Source organism: Peromyscus californicus, unplaced genomic scaffold, assembly GCF_007827085.1.
Source record: "Peromyscus californicus insignis strain IS unplaced genomic scaffold, ASM782708v3 Scaffold_5__1_contigs__length_169319896, whole genome shotgun sequence".
NCBI classification, from domain to species: domain Eukaryota; kingdom Metazoa; phylum Chordata; class Mammalia; order Rodentia; family Cricetidae; genus Peromyscus; species Peromyscus californicus.
In genome coordinates, this window is record NW_026294573.1 from 34,219,896 (window position 1) to 34,236,410 (window position 16,515).

Consider the following 16,515-nt stretch of genomic DNA (forward strand, 5'->3'; position numbering starts at 1 on the left):
ACTTCATACCCAGTGGCAAGGCTGAGCCTCTTGAATTATTTCTTTGTCTTCCCCTACCCTCTTTTCTTTGAGACAGGGTATCACATAACACCAGGGTCTCAAACTCTTATATAGCTGAAAATGCCCTTGACCAATTGCTAGGATTATAAGTAAATGCCGCCACATGTAGTTTTATGCAAGGCTGGGGATCCACCTTAAGACTTAGTGCAGGCTAAGCAATCACTGTCGGCTGAGCCACGTCCCTAGCATGGCCAGCAGAATTTCTGACCAACTAGAAATGAGCTGGTTCCCACGATTCCCCCTGATATTCAGTCACTTTGCTAGGGCACTCACACAACACAGGGCTCACCACACTGCTGCTTCCTGTTTTGTGGCAACCGGCATTTTAAAGGATAGAAATAAGCAACCAGACAAGGAGACACATGGGGTGAGGTCAGGAAGGGTCCTGAGCCAGGAGCTCCTGTCTCCCCGCGGTAGGAGTGAGCCACAGCCCAGCACATGGAAGAGTACTTGTTCATCTTCCTGCAAGCCCCTGTATTAAGCTGTCCCTAGGCTCATCAAATCCTGCCCTCTGGAGTTTATGTGAAGACCTCACTGCACAAGCACAGACCACTCCCTTTCCACCCACCCCCATGTTTTTCAGTATGTCAAGAGCAACCAGGAACTGTCAGAGAAGCTGTCCAGGCTACAACAAGAAAAGGAAGCTCTGTGGCAAGAGCACGGACAGTTTTTGGAGCAACTTGGTGAGCACGTGAGGTAAACAAAGCAGGTTCCCCATAGACCAACAGGATACAGAAAGGTCTTCTGCCCGCCCCCCCCCCCCCCCACACACACAAATAAAACAACACCCCAGAGCAATCAATCACACTGATGGGGCCATCAACATGATTTCCCAGTCCCATCTACACAATGTTCCAAGGAAGATGTGGGGCCCAATTCCTTCCCAAGAAGAGGGACTTAGGCAGGCAGTGGTGCACGCCTTTAATTCCAGCACTCGGGAGGCAGAGCCAGGCAGATCCCTGTGAGTTTGAGGCCAGCCTGGGCTACAGAGTGAGTTCCAGGAAAGGCTCTAAAGCTGCACAGAGAAATCCTGTCTCAAAAAACAAAAACAAACAAAAAAAGCAAAGAAAGAAGTTAACTGTTTGCTGTGCTCTCTGTCTATAGCTTGCTTTCTCCAAATATACCCTTCCACTATCTTAAAGGGTTTCCCCTACATTCTTCAATATTTACTTATTTGTTATTAATTTATGCATATGTGTGTGAGCCTACATGCATTTATGTGCACCATGTGTGTGTGCAGGAGCCCTTGGAGGCCAGAAGAGAGTGTCAGAACCCCTGGAATAGGAGTTACTGGCGCTTGTAAGCCGCAATGTGGGTGCTGGGAGCTGAACTGGTGTCCTCTGCAAGAGCAACAAGCACACCTAACCACTGAACCATTTCTCCAGGCCCTCTCTTACTTCCTTTCCTCAGGCTGGACAGTACGTGCACTGGACACTCGACAGCCAGGGATCTCAAAACTCTCAACCGAGACTTTGGTTTATACTTGGCCAATCACATTAGCGATCACCGCCATGTCACCTGCCTCCATGGCAGAGCCTTCCTGGGACCTCCCTGAGGCCAGGCACAAGTTCTCACTGCTAGCAACAAACACTGTCAATATGCTGGTATCAATCTGCTACAGAAATCCCTATACTGGTGATTATGAAACCACACTATTTTATTCAGTGTATTTCGTGCCTTGGCCAGCAGATGGCGCCAAACAGCGCAACGATGGAAAATGCAAGCAGGAAAGCTTTGCCGGCTCTAGACATGCTGGAATCAGCTTGTCATCCCACCACAGCCCTGATCTGTTTGGAATGACTTGGCGGTCTGATGATTGACTAGTACTATGCATCATTAATGCGCTGGCAAGCGTTCAAAAGCACCGGCCTCTACTGCCATCGTGATGGAGGAGTTGCTCTTTCTCCACATCCTCCTTTGTGCAAGCAATGAGGTCGAAGGGGGAGAGCACCTTGATGAAAATTTCCTCCAGTATTCTTGCTTTTGATGTATGTAGAATACATGTCGAAAAAAACTAATATACAATTCAATGCATTTTGACAAATGTGTATATACATGTAACTCCCACCTCAATCAAGATGCAGAACATGTACCCCCATGCTTAAGAGTCTCCCGCCTAGCCGGGCGGTGGTGGCGCACGCCTTTAATCCCAGCACTCGGGAGGCAGAGCCAGGCGGATCTCTGTGAGTTCGAGGCCAGTCTGGTCTCCAAAGCGAGTTCCAGGAAAGGCGCAAAGCTACACAGAGAAACCCTGTCTCGAAAAACCAAGAAAAAAAAAAAAAAAAAAAAAAAAAAAAAAGAGTCTCCCGCCTGTGTGCGGTCTGCTGCTCTCTCTCTCGCTCTCTCTGTCTTCCTCAGGCAGCCACTGTTGTGACGTCTGCGTTTTCCAGATTTCTAAATAGGCTCGCTTTGCACTGTATTCTCTTAGTGTCTGACTTCTGTCAGTCAACATCTTCCATTATTTTCATATGACTTACAACCAGGGTTTTCCTTTGTATTTTGAGTGTGTGTGTGTGTATGTGTGTGTGTTGTGTGTGTGTGTGTATTATGGCTGTGAGGCTGAATAATTTTCCATGTTATTTATGCATGACCTTTAGAAAAGTGGATCCAACCCTGGCTGCATGTGCCTGGGTACTTACATACATGAATTTAATCAAAATCTATGAAAAAAAATCAGTGTTTTCCCAAAGCATCACCACATAGTTCTAACACATATCTAGAATTGAAGAGCACAGATCTATGAAGCACAATGGAAATGTCAAAGCACCAGGTTCATTTTGGGTTTTGGCTCCCTCATCCCAGTCCTGTACAGAGAAATCTTGTGTGTGATGCTTTCCCAACTGCTTTTTCATGGGAACAGATTCCTCACCTTCTTGAAGTCCAAGTAATAGGCAAGCTGGTTTTACTTAGACACAAGCTAAGTTTCCCCCTAAGTGTGTGCTGCCTCGTGAGGCTGGTAGTTAACAAAGTCAGAAGGACAGAAAAGCTGCACTTTTGGGGGGCAAGCTGACCTAGAACCTCAGACCAACCAGTATCTAAGTCAGACAGCAGAAGTCTCTTGGTTCTTCCTGGCTGTAGGGCATCATCATATGTTCACAAGCCCACACACAGATAGACACAGACACACATACAACATACACATAAGTTTACAAAGCAGAAGGAAAGCAAAAGGACTATACAAAACATACTGGGAATTAGCTATTTTCCCGATGTCTCTATAATTTCTCCCTTTCCTTTCCAAATAAAGTAATTTTTTAGTTAATCTAAATGGCAAGACAGATTTTCTTTGGTAGGGAAGCTAAAGATTGGGGCTTTTAATTAGTTGTTTGTTTATTTCATTATTTTATGTGTGTGAGTGTTTTGCTTTTATATATGTAAGTACACCACATGCATGCCTGGTGTCCTCAGAGGTCTGAAGAGGGCATCAGGATCCCCTGGGAATGGAGTTATAGATGGTTGTGAGCCATCACTTGGGTGCTGGGAATTGAACCTGGGTCCTCCACAAGAGCAACAAGTGCCCTTAATTGCTCAGCCAATGCTCCAGCCCAAGATTGGGTTTTAATAACAAGGATAAGTAGAATTTCTAAAGGTATGTGTTGTGTGTCAGATGATGTCAAAACATCACTGAGCATCATGTCCCAGGCCTGTAACACTAGCTGTTGATTGGTAGAGGCAGGAGGATCAGGAGGTCAAGGTCGGCTTCAGATGATATAGCCAAACTCAAGCGGTCATGATTTTACTGGGTGTGGTGGCACACACCTATAATCTCAGTACTCAGAAAGTGGAGGCAAAAGGATCAGGAGTTCAAAGCCAGCCTGGGCCACATTGTGAGACACTGTCTCAAAATCAAAAAATCCATTAGATTGAGCTGGAGAGATGGCTCAGCGGTTAAGAGCACTGACTGTTCTTCCAGAGGTCCTGAGTTCAATTCCCAGCAACCACATGGTGGCTCACAACCATCTGTAATGAGGTCTGGTGCCCTCTTCTGGCCTGCAGGGATACATGCAGACAGAACACTGTATACATAATAAATAAACAAATCTTTAAAAAAAAAAATCCATTAGAGCCACTGTGAACACCCGGGAGACTTGGAGGAGAGGAGGAGGGTTGCATGCACTGTGAGATGCTCCATCTCTGATGTGCCTCGGGGTGTTGATACCCAGGAACGGTTTCCACTACACATTCCCAATGCAAAAGGAAATGAGATTGTTTATGGGAGGGAATCATCGTCTTAGGAATGGAAAACTATTACAGAAGTATGCATGTGTGTGTGTGTGTGTGTGTGTGTGTGTGTGTGTGTCTGTGTCTTTGTGTGTCTGTGTGTCTATGTCACACTATGTAGTAGGTGCTGTGCAAGGGCCAAGAATTGAAATAGGGTCCATGGCAAGTTTATGAATGTAGCTATCTATAGTGAATGCTGTTAGGGTACTGTATAAGAAACTGAATATAAAAAAAAGATAAACTTAATATAAATGGCTTCAGAGACCAGGAGGCAACTCAGTCAGTAACATTACATGAGGATCTGAATTTAGGTCCCCAGAAACCATGGAACAAGCCTGTAACCCTGGTGCTGAGGGAGAGGGGAAGACAAGCAGATCCCTGGAGCTCACTGGCCTGTCAGCCTGGTCAAATGGGTGAACTCCAGATTCAGTGAGAGACTCTGCCTAACACCCAGACATTGACCTTTGGACTCTGTACTTAACCATATGTTTATGCATACCTACATGTACACATGAACACACACACACACACACACACACACACACACACACACACACAGAGCAGAAGATATAAAACTGGACATGGTGACACATGCCTATAACCCCAGCAACTGGGATCATAAATTTGAGACCAGTCTGGGCTACAAAGTGAGTTCTAGGCCAGTCTAAACTACATAGTGGGACTCTGCCTCAAAGGACCGAAAAGGGGCATGCAGTGTGTTGGGGGTGTTTCTCTCTTACCTGACAGTGCAGACATAAGCAGTCCAGGATTGGCATGGAAGTTCACTGCATCAGAAGCCTAGGCTTCTATTATTTTGCTTTTGCTCCAGCATCTTGTATGTTTGGTTGGTTGGTTAGTAGGTTTTTAGTTTTTCAAGACAGGGTTTCTCTATGAGCCCTGGCTGTCCTGGAATTAGACCAGGCTAGTCTTGTGGAACCCAGACACATCGTTGAAGACAGTTCACTACAATAGTCACATTTCAGTCAGTAAGCCGGAAGAGGAGGCAAGTGCATGATGGTCCCCCTTAAGGCACACTGTTTTCCTCTTTACATTCTGTTAGCTAAAATGTACGTGGATTGGCGTAGCCACAAAGAAAGCTAGACAAATCCAGCTATACGGAAAACCAATTTAGTAATTTTTGAAGACAACCCTTGCTCAGACAAAACCCATGGATTCTTTAATGATAAAAAGAAAACTGGGGGGAGGGGGGTGGAGAGATGGCTCAGAGGTTAAAAGCACTGGCTGCTCTTCCACAAGTCCTGAATTCAATTCCCAGCAACGACATGGTGATTCATGACCATCTATAATGAGATCTGGTGCCCTCCTCTTCTGGCAGCAGGTATACATGCAAACAAAACACTGTATTCATATTAAAATAATCTTTAAAAAATTTTTTTTAAAAAGAAAGAAAACTAGGGGTCAACCATAAGGCTCAGCTGATAAAGGCACTTGCCACAAAGCCTCGTGACCCGAGTTCAGTCCCTAGAACCCACACGGTAGAAGGAGAGAACCAACTCATACAAGTTGTCTTCTGACCGCCACATACATGTTGTAGAAAAATAATAATAAAAATAATTTTAAAAAATTTAAAGAGTATAGGCCAGGTGTGGTGGCACGTGCCTTTAGGTTCATCACTTGGGAGAAAGGCAGAGCCAGGCGAATCTCTGTGAGTTGAAGGCCAGCCTGGTCTATATCAAGAGTTCCAGGTCAGCCAGGGATATATAGTGAGACCCTATCTCAAAACAAAACAAATAAAACAGTATAGCCAGGAATTTGAAAGCTGTAAGTAATAATTCTCATCAGTGGGGCAGGATTCAGAATTCCTATGTCAGGGATCTGAAGTCCAGAAGGTTCCTGAATTAAATAAACTCAGACACTAAAGCTGCCATCAGTTCAAACCAAGGTAACCCAAAGGCTTGAGTTCATGGGGCTGACTGAAGAGAGGGGGTTATTTTTGATTCATCCGCACATGGGGCGAAGATGTGAGGCAAGAAAGCATCCACATTAAAGGTCCATAGGTCATATCCCAAAGGAGGCCAAGTAGGTCCTACTTGTATTCTGGCATGCTTATCCTGAATTTTGCTTTTATAGAAACTACAAAGACAAACACCACTGCCACAAAGTCAAGCTGCAAAAGGTCAAGGACCGTCTAACTCATGAGCTAGAAATACGAAATAAGAGGATTAAAGAGCTCGAAGATGAAGTTGGGAAACTGCGACAAAAAATTGAAATGGTGAGGAAAAAAAAAAAAACAGCGCACTGACCGCACTAGTGGTCAGCAGTTTAAGAATGCCCGCCATGCCGGGCGGTGGTGGCGCACGCCTTTAATCCCAGCACTGGGGAGGCAGAGCCAGGTGGATCTCTGTGAGTTCGAGGCCAGCCTGGGCTACCAAGTGAGTTCCAGGAGAGGCGCAAAGCTACACAGAGAAACCCTGTCTCGAAAAACAAAAAACAAAGAACAAAAAAAAAAAAAAAAGAATGCCCGCCCAGTTTCCCGTTACCCACAGGCCCAGCTTTCATTTTTGCTCCCATCTTCCATCTTTCAGTGTGAAGAATTCTTTTTATTTTTAATGCGTGTGTGTGTGTGTGTGTGTGTGTGTGTGTGTGTGTGTATGTTTGCTTGTATGCAGATGCATGTGGATGTCAGGAGACAACCTCAGGGGCCACCTCCCAGAGCATGCGTGGTGTGCCTCCTTTCTCTCATTGGCCTGGCATTCAGCAATGAGACTAAACTGGTTGGCCAGCGATGGCCCAGGGATCCCCATCCTCACCACTCAGAGCTGGGATTACAAGCCCTCACAGGCATGCCCAACATTTTTAGGTGGGTTCTGGGGGTCAAACTCAGGGCCTCGTGCTTACAGGGCACTTTACCAACAGAGCTAGCTTCACCAGCCTGAATGTGAGGAATCCCTTAAGGACCTGAAAGACTTTTAGGGTTCCTAACCCAAATAGGGTGTTTAAGGTATTCCTCTGTAATTGTCTCACCTTTGAATGAAAATATCAGTCTTAGTGTGACGACTCGGGAGTTAAGAGCACTTACTGCTTTTACAGAGAACCCAGGTTTGGTTCCCAGAACACTCACGGTGCTTCACAACCATTCCTAACTCCAGTTCTAGGGGATCTGACGCCCTCTTCTGGCTTCATCGAGCACCAGTCACACATGTGGTTCATAAACATGTATGTGCATGCAAAGCACACATATACATAAAATAAAAATAAATCTTTTTTTAAAAAATAGTCTTTTGTGTGTTAGACAGTGTCCCCCAAATGCATGTCTCTTACATAGAGTACCAGATGCAACCTGCCAATTTGGAAGTCCCGCCTTTGCGGATTAGTGAATTAAAATGAGGTCATCCTAGGTGAGAGTGAGTTGGAAGTCCGATTGCCTGTGTCTTTGTAAGAGAAGTAGCAGATGCAGAGACAAGGACACATCCCATGGAAAGGAGCATCCCATGAGGACAGAGGTGGAGAGGGGAAGGATATGTCTATAAAGCCAGAGAAGATGGATGATCCCAGAAACCACCCCACAGGAGGAGGCTAGGAAGGAACAGGCTCTCTGTGAGGACTCAGGGTGCAGCCCAGCACTAGAGCATTTCCCTAACAGGCACAAGGCCCTGGGTTCAATCTCCAATACTGACAGGGAGATTTTCTGGGTCCCCAGAACTAACCCTGGCAGCATCTTGATTCCAGACTTCTAGCGCCCTAGAACTGTGACAAAATAAATTTCTGTCATGTAAAGTCACTAGGTATGTGATAATTTGATTTGTCTAAGGCATAGTAAGGAGGCTAAGTTCTTAACTTTCTCTGTCTGCCTGATAATGACTATAGCTAGGGGCCAGCAAGATGGCTCAGTGGGTAAAGGCGCCTGCTGCCAAGCCTGACGACCTGAGTTCAATCCCCAGGACCCATAAGGTGGAAGGAGAGAACTGACTCCTGCTGCTTACACTTTGTCCTCCACACACATGTTGTGGTGCACACCCATACACAAGTAAAATAATTGTTTAAAATAAATTAACAAACTAAAAGAGAACACAGCAAGTCGAACACGATGACACATGCCTGTCATCCCAGCACTCAAGAGGCTGAGGCAAGAATACCACCCTAGGATATGTAACAAGTCAAATCTCTGTTCACAGCAACAACAACAAAATATCTGCAAAGCAGATGGAAATGTATCCTGGGGTAAGATTTCAATGCAGAACATAGGATTCAGTTGCTCTTGCTGATGGTTTAATATCTGTTGGAATTAAAATACAAGGAAGACACTGTTTCTTCCTAGAAATTGAGTGGCACTATATATATATTTGAGACAGGGTTTCTCTGTGTAGCCCTGGATGTCCTGGAACTCACTCTGTAGACCAGGCTGTCCTGGTCTGGAACTCACAGAGATCCACCTGCCTCTGTCTCCCGAGTACTGGGATTAAAGGCATGTGTCACCACTGCCGGGCCCAACCCGCCACTGCAGTATTTCTAATTGTGAATGCATGCATTCCCTAAATAAACACCACCACCAGGAGGGCACCTAGTATAACTAAGGTTGATGCCAGCAAACAGATACCAACAGATTTGGTGGGGCAGAAAGAGAGAAAGCAAGACCTGGGAGCAGACGGAAGCTCTTTCATGGATATGTGGTTCTCCCTCTATGCTAATCCCTAGGAGAAGGCATTCCAGGACCAGATCATGACCCAAAATGACATCCTCCTCCTGGAAAAGAGGAAGCTTCTAGAACAAGTCACAAATCAAGAAGAACTGATCTGCAGCAATAAATCCACAATCTCTGCAATCCAGAGCAAGTAGGTGCAGTGGCGCATAGGTGATTCTGAGAACTGGGGGTGGGGCGGCGTCTGGCCAGTCCTGTGAGTCCGTCTGTTCTGCTGTCTTCTGCTTCCAATAGTTGATGCAAGTGCCAGCCACTGTGGCATTAAAGAGGGTGTCACGGGGCGGGGGGGGGGGGGGGGGGGGGGGGGGGCAAAAGTTTGTATAACAGTGGTAAAGCACATGCTTAGCATGTGTGAGGCCCTGTGTTTGATCCCTGCACAGAAGGGATCAAAGGGAAGGGAGAGAGGGAGGGAAGGAAGGAGGGAGAGAGGGAGGGAGGGAGGGAGGGAGAGAGAGAGAAAGGGAGGGAGAGAGGGATGGGGGAGGAAGAGAGGAAGACATTTCCAGCTGTGTCTCTGATTTATGCCATGTTTAGGGTGTTTTTACTGGATAAAGGAAATCAGCAGTTGCAGGAAAACTGCGTCCGGCTCATGCAGCACATCAATCTCTTAGAACGCATTATAAGGAGCATCCAGATTCGCAGAACGGAAGTAAGATGTGCACTTCGTACTGGGTCCTAATTCTAAGGTTTGGCTCACTGGTTCGCCCTGCCCTCTCTTGGCTTCATCGTCTTAGAACCACAGCCTGCTCCTGGCTGCACGGTGAGCTGTGACAGGCTCCTCAGGGGCACATGGGGCAGCAAACCTGTGGCTGTTCTTGGTGAACCCTGCTCGTCACTGGGTCAACTTTGATAACACTTTTTCCTGTGTGATCCCGAAGCCATCTGTGTATGCCTCTGAACGTCATTCTTAACATGCTACATTGTCATTTCCTTTCTTCTTCTCTAGATCAATAACTCAGCAGCGAGGTCCTAGAGGGCAAGAACTGTAGCTCACATGTGACCACATCTGAGGACAGGCACAGCTCAGACATGACTGTATCTGTAGACAGATAGAGCTCATACTTGACCATATCTGCAGACAGACGTTCTAGAATGCTTTGAGAATGAATGGATGCGAACTGTTTTCCCACATAAGCCTCGTTCTGAACAACCCTGTTTGCAGTGTATTATTCTAGCCCTGTTTGGAAAGAAAGAACAGCGAATCTGAGGCTCAGAAAGGTCAAGTGAAGCTAGTTTCGTTCGCTAATGAGTCAAGACTAAGGAGAGCAACTGAGTCTAAGAAAAGCATGCTCCAAATTCAAACACACAAATAGCCAAAAGGAATTGCGGAGAATAGTATAGGCTCAGTGGAGACCCGGAGTGTGGCTGGTGAAGCCCGGGGGACTTCAGTAAGCAGAATGAGGTGCTGGATCCAGGGTAGAGGCTGCTTTCTCCCTTCCCTGGTACGCATCACCTGCAAGGCGTCCCTTTGGAGGATGCCTCTCCACAGATCTGGTCACTGGGCTCTGTTGCTATAAGATCTGTGTCGTGTTTATTCTCACAAAGGTGATTATTTCTAAGCTACACAAGGTGTTTGTTTTCTAGCTGTCATCCAAAGTAGAACTCACGTGACCTGGTCGCCAACAGTTTCTCTATTTGCTTAAGTGAGTTTTTTTCTCAGATTTCTACATATTCATTCATTTATCAGCTGTTAACTCCAGCAATTGGGCTGGGTCCTGGAATACAGAGCGTCTGTGTTTTCATGTGTCTTCATTGCAGTACAGAAAGGCACACACACACACACACACACACACACACACACACACACATGAATAAATATGGTAGGCTTACAAGTCAGAGTTAGAAGACGACATGGAGGCTGGGCATGGTGGCTCACACCTGTAATGCCAGCACAGAGGAGCCTGAAGCAGGAGGGCTAGGAGTTCAAGACTAGCTTTTGCTACTTAAGAATTTCAAGGCTGGCCTGGAGTACAAAAGACTCTGTCTCAATCAAAACAACAACAACAACAATATACACACATTCAACAACAACAACAAAACATGTTCTGGCTGGCATACTCAAGTTAACAAAAACAGTTAGCCAGAAATGGAACCACAGAAGCTAAAAGGCAAGGTTAGCACATTTAGAGATTTTCCCAGAACTTTGGACTTCGATGGACTAGGTCTTTGTTTTCATTTTGGCAGGTGGTGCTGTCTGTGTGCTGAGTTCTATGACCTGAATGGTATTTCCATCATGGAGTCAGTTGTGCCAAGGTCTGGGGGACTACTAAGGTCTGGGGCCCTGTTAACAACCCCAGCAGAGAATCAGCAACAGGCCAAAGTCCGTCTTGGTGAACCAATGAGTTTGTTAGGGTTACTTACAGGAATATGGGTGAGGGTTACCTACAGGAGCAGAAATGACTCAAAGAGAGCTGAATCACCAAAGCCCACCCCAGCATGGGTGACAGCTCATGAAAGCTGGAAACCTGGGGCACCCTGAACAACCTGCAGGCAGCTCAGCAAGTTGGACAGTCCTTTCCAGGCAGCTCAGCTGGTCTGATTGTGTCTCTTAGCAGTCTTTATAGTGTATCAACTTGGAGCTTGAGGGGCCTGGTGAATCTAGTCAGTTTCAGGGATTTCCTGAAGCTTTTGAGTTAAGTCCTAAATTTAAAGCACTTTGTTGTGAGATGGCATGTTTCTCCTCCCTTTAGAACATCCTGAATCTTAAGGATCATCCCTGTAAGATGGAATGTTTTAACTCTTGCTGAGAAAAACAATATATAAGCTTATCATTCCCGCCAGGATTGCTGGGAATTTCTTCCACGTATTGCTTAGTCTATATAAAGGTTAAGCTGTGGTCCAGTTCAGGGGAACCGGTAAACCCCTGTAAAATTTGGTCTGTGTTCATCTCTGTTTTTATTTTGTCACTATCATTATTGTCCTTATTGGCTCTATTGGTTTGGGGAAGGGTTGTGACAAGAGTGCCCTACAGTGGCTGAACTGGAACACTCTATAGCCCAGGTTAACCTCAAACTCACATTGATCCTCCTGCCTCAGCCTCTTGAGTGTTGAGATTACAGGCACGAGCCACCATGGCCAGCTTTTATCTTTTTTTCTGGAAAAGAACATTTTATTTCACAAAAAAGATGATAAAGGCCATGTGTGACAGACACAACTAACATGGTCTCGGGTGAAAGCTGAGAGCTCTCATTCTAAGATCAGGAGCAAGATGAGACATTTTTGCTCTAACCACTTCTGTTCAGTGCAGCGCTGGAAGTCCTTGATGCGGTAACTTGGCAAAGACACAAGGTTTCCAAACAGGAAAGGAAAAAGTGAAACTCACTGTTGGCTAGTGATATGATCTTACACACAGAAATCACAACTGCTCCACTCTCCCTCTAAAACTATTAGAACAAGAAAAGAATACAGTTAAGCTGCAGGATCACACAAAAATCAAGTATTTCAGTCCACTAACAATGACTTATATGAGAAGGAAATCAAGAAATAAGCCAGCGAGATCCTCAGTGGGTAAAGGTGCTTGCTGCCAAGCCTGACAACTGAGTTCCATCCCTAGAATGTACATGGTGGAAGCGGGGAACCAGTTCCCACAAGATGTTTTCTGACCTCTACACACCGAGACAGACAAACAGATAAATGTAATGGAAAAAGAAAGAAGTCAGAAAAGAGATTAGTGGTAGAAGGCTTGTCTGGAATACTCAGGGCCCTGGTTCAATCTCTACCATTGCCTCTCAAAAAAAAAAGTTTAGGCTGGGGATAGAGTTCAGTTGTTAGAATGCACATAGCTCTGGGTTTGCTCCCTGGCAGAGTGTATGTGTATGTGTGTTTGTGTGTGTGGGGGGGGAGAGGTTGAGAGGGAGATAGGAGATGAGGAAGCAGAGAGAGAAGAAAGAGAAAGGAGAGGAGAGCAGGAAAGAGGAGAAGAGGAGAAGGGGAGAGATACAAGAACTGTGGGAAGGCATTGGTGGAGGAGGGTAAGCAACTATTCCTTGTATACCCGTGTATACTTATATTGCTTGTAGGATCATATTGCCAGTGGTTTATCATTATAAAGATTGAATAGGGCCAAGCGGTGGTGGCACATGCCTTTAACCCCAGCACTTGGGAGGCAGAGGCAGGTGGAGCTCAGTGAGTTCGAGGCCAGCCTGGTCTACAAAGGTAGATCCAGGACAGCCAAGACTGTTACACAGAGAAACCCTGTCTCAAAAAACCAAATAATAATAATAATAATAATAATAATAATAATAATAATAAAATAAACAGGGCTGGAGCAGTTGTTCAATGGTTAAGAGTAATTGTTGTTGTTGCAGGGTTACCTGAGTTTACTTCCCAGCACCCACATCAGGGGGCTGATAGCCACCTGTAGCTCCAACTCCAGGGGATCTAACACATATACCTACATACATCCACACATACTCACACACACAGAACAAACATGATAAATATTTTAAAGCTATAATATTTTTTTCTTTTAGGAAACAATGATCAGTGACACTGCTGCTTTTGAAATACTCAGGAAAATGCTCCCTTTGCAGAGCGCCAGGTGAGTTAGATACATCTGGGCAGTCAGTATCTGCACACCCGAGGCAGCTCCTTGCTGGTTCTGAGAAAACACAGCTTTGGGGGGTTTCCTGCATTTAGCTTTTGAATCTGCTCCCAGTCCCTGCCCTCCTCACCCCTCCTTCCAGTCCTACAGAATACCGATTTCAGGCAGGGGGTACTCCATGAACTCCAGTCCTACAGAATACCGATTTCAGGCAGGGGACACTTCATGAGCTCCAGTCCTACAGAATACCATTTCAGGCAGGGGACAGACACTCCATGAGCTGGAGTTCTACAGAATACATTTCAGGCAGGGGACACTCCACGAGCATGGGCTGCTGGCAGCCTTTAGTTTGCTGGTTTTTTTGTGTTTTTGTTTTTTTTTTTGTTTTATCCTGACAGCTGTAAGATGCTGGGATCCTATCAGTGCCACAGACCTGTAGCCCTAAACTTCTGCCAGAAAGTTCTGTGTATGTTTCTGTCCTAACACAGGGCCTTTCTCAGTGTCTCAGGAACAGGTTTGGTACTGTCAGCTGAGAATCTCCAGGAGACTGAGCTACATAAATCAGAAGGGACAACAGCGGTCGTCAAGTCCCCCGAGCCTCTTTCATGTTCACAGAATTCAGAAAGTGGATACATAAATGTGACTTCTCTGAAAGAGACACACAGCATGCAGGAGGACCAAAAGCCAGGACTATGACATCACTGGTGTCTAAAACAATCCTGACTGAACCTCCTAACTCAGAGCACGGATAGAAAAGGTGCACATTGACCTGGAAAAGCCTCACAGAACCCCCGGGACAGCAGCAAGGGGTCTTCAAAATTGCTGATCGAACAGTCATTAAAAACTTTCTAAAAACAGAGTTATTGTTTGTTTGATATACCCATTGATACTGATTTTTTTTCTTTTTACTTTGTGTGCATTGATGGTTTGTCTGCATGTGTCGGAATGCCCTGTGCATGAAGGGCCAGAAGCGGGTATTGGTTCTCCTGAGACTGGAGTTGCTGAGAGCTGTGAGCTGTCATGTGGGTGCTGGGAATCGAACCCCAGCCCTCTGGAAGAACAAGTGTTCCTAACTGCTGTAACACCTCTCTACCCCTAAGAAAATAATTAAAAAAAAAAAAAAACTTGTATAATACTCCACCAGACAAGATTAATGTCTAGTAAGCACAAAAAAATGTTCTCAGCATTGGTCATGGTGGGAAAGGGATTAGCAGATAGTGAATAAACTCACCGTTTAGACCGTGCAAAAGAAAAGTTTACTTAGTACTTTGCAGGGGGCAATGGAGTGGACAGTAAGAAGAGTACACTTGTAACTTAACCATTCTTATCAAAACACATTTCATTTTGGAGTTAATCTCTTATTCAAATATGGTTTTGTTTGGGGACTTTTGAGACAATATCTCATGCAGCCCAGCTGAGCCTCAAATTTGATGGGCCAGAAGATGACCCCAAACTCCTGATCTTCCTACCTCCACCTCCAAAATACTGGGGTTGCAAGCATGTTCCACCACACCCTGCTAATACATGTATTTTTATTTTAAATTTTTATTAGATCTTTGAGAACTTCATACAGTGTGTTTTAAGTATAACCATCCTCTCCCCCAAATCCTCCCAGACCCACCTCCCTACCCCACACAGCCAACTGAAAGCTCATCCACACCAGTTTGTGCTGCTCACATGCTCACATGTGTGGCCTTCCAAAGAAGCATGAATGATTTAGCAGTTGCTACACCATTAATGAAAAATGATTCTCCCTCTCCCGGCAGCTATCAATTGCCAATAGCCCCTTGAAGTAAGTATTATTTTTAAACATTTTTATTTTATGTACATTGGTGTTTTCCTGTATGTCTGTGTGAGAGTTCCAGATCCCCTGGGACTAGAGTCACAGATAGTTGTGAGCTGCCATGTGGGTGTTGGGAGTTGAACCCGGGCCGTCCAGAAGAGCATTGAGTGCTCTTAACTGCTGAGCCATCTCTCCAGTCCTGAAATAAGTATTTTTTTTAAGTAGCCATTATCATATTATACATTCACTTTAATACTGTTTTTTTGTGTGTGGATGTCCATGTAGAGGTGAGGATTCAACACCAAATACCTTCCTTGATCTCTGTGGTTTTTAGGATTAATATTTCTGTGTGTAAGTGCACATGTGTGTGTCTGTGCACACATGTGCAAGCATTGAGGCCAGAAGAGGACATCAAGTGTCTTCCTCTATTATTTACCACCTATTACTTTGAGGCAGAGGCTCTCTCTGAACTTGGGGTTCATATTTTCTCAGCTAGGTTGGAAGCCAGTAAACCAGGGAACATCCTGCCTCCACCCTCCTTGGAGCTGAGATTACAGGTATGTGCAGGATATCCAGTTTGTCACATGAGCGCTGGGGTGCTCTGGTCCTCCTGAACCCATCTATTGAGCTCAAATTCCAAAAGGATATTGCAAACCATGTATGTAATCCCAGCATTTGGGAGGCTGAGGTAGGAAGACAGTGAGTTCAAAGCCAGCCCGTGCTACACAGCAAGACTGCCTAAAACTAAAAAAAATAATAATAAGATGAAAAAAATACTTCAGAAAAGACATAACCTGTATCAAGGCCCTAAAGGATGTAGCAATCTAATGTCCTCCACAATAGAGGTAGAAACGGTAATTGGTAAGAGTGGTACGAGATGAAGCTAGGTAGTGGGGGGCGTTGGGGGGCGTTCTACTTCTCGGTCTTAGCTACGAGTGGTGGCAAATCGGTGGCATTTAGGGTTTCATATATACAGCTGATTTACTTTAAATATGCAAAGCCCCACACGATTTACAAGCACAAAGGTATTTAAAATTGCAACTCCGTGGGAAATGAGCTGGAAGCTTGTGGCAGAAACGAATTTACATTTCCAGCATCCTGAACGCGCCAGCCTATGTACCAGACCATTTTAAAATATGGAGCGTGACCCAGAGGGTCCTCCTTTCGTGAATGCCCCTTCAGGGGACTGCGGCAGGGGACACCAAGTGTGACGGCTCAGCAAATGCTGTCTGCGGGAAATTCATTTGT

At 45.4% G+C, this 16,515-nt stretch overlaps 1 protein-coding gene across 11 annotated transcripts in view; it reads left to right on the plus strand.

The window, feature by feature from the left end:
* The window catches only part of Ccdc30 (coiled-coil domain containing 30), a 96,421-nt gene extending 82,078 nt beyond the window's left edge, over positions 1-14,343 (plus strand). For 8 of the 11 annotated variants that reach the window (XM_052715001.1, XM_052715002.1, XM_052715003.1 and 5 more), the window contains 6 exons: positions 644-756; positions 6,373-6,514; positions 8,938-9,074; positions 9,476-9,590; positions 13,414-13,481; positions 13,973-14,343. In XM_052715001.1, coding sequence (XP_052570961.1) covers positions 644-756; positions 6,373-6,514; positions 8,938-9,074; positions 9,476-9,590; positions 13,414-13,481; positions 13,973-14,180 — 783 coding nt within the window. In that variant the 3' untranslated portion in view covers positions 14,181-14,343. The remainder of the gene's footprint in view (positions 1-643; positions 757-6,372; positions 6,515-8,937; positions 9,075-9,475; positions 9,591-13,413; positions 13,482-13,972) is intronic. The other 3 variants (XM_052715004.1, XM_052715012.1, XM_052715007.1) reach the window with 2 other exon arrangements.
* The last annotated feature ends 2,172 nt before the right edge of the window (positions 14,344-16,515 follow it).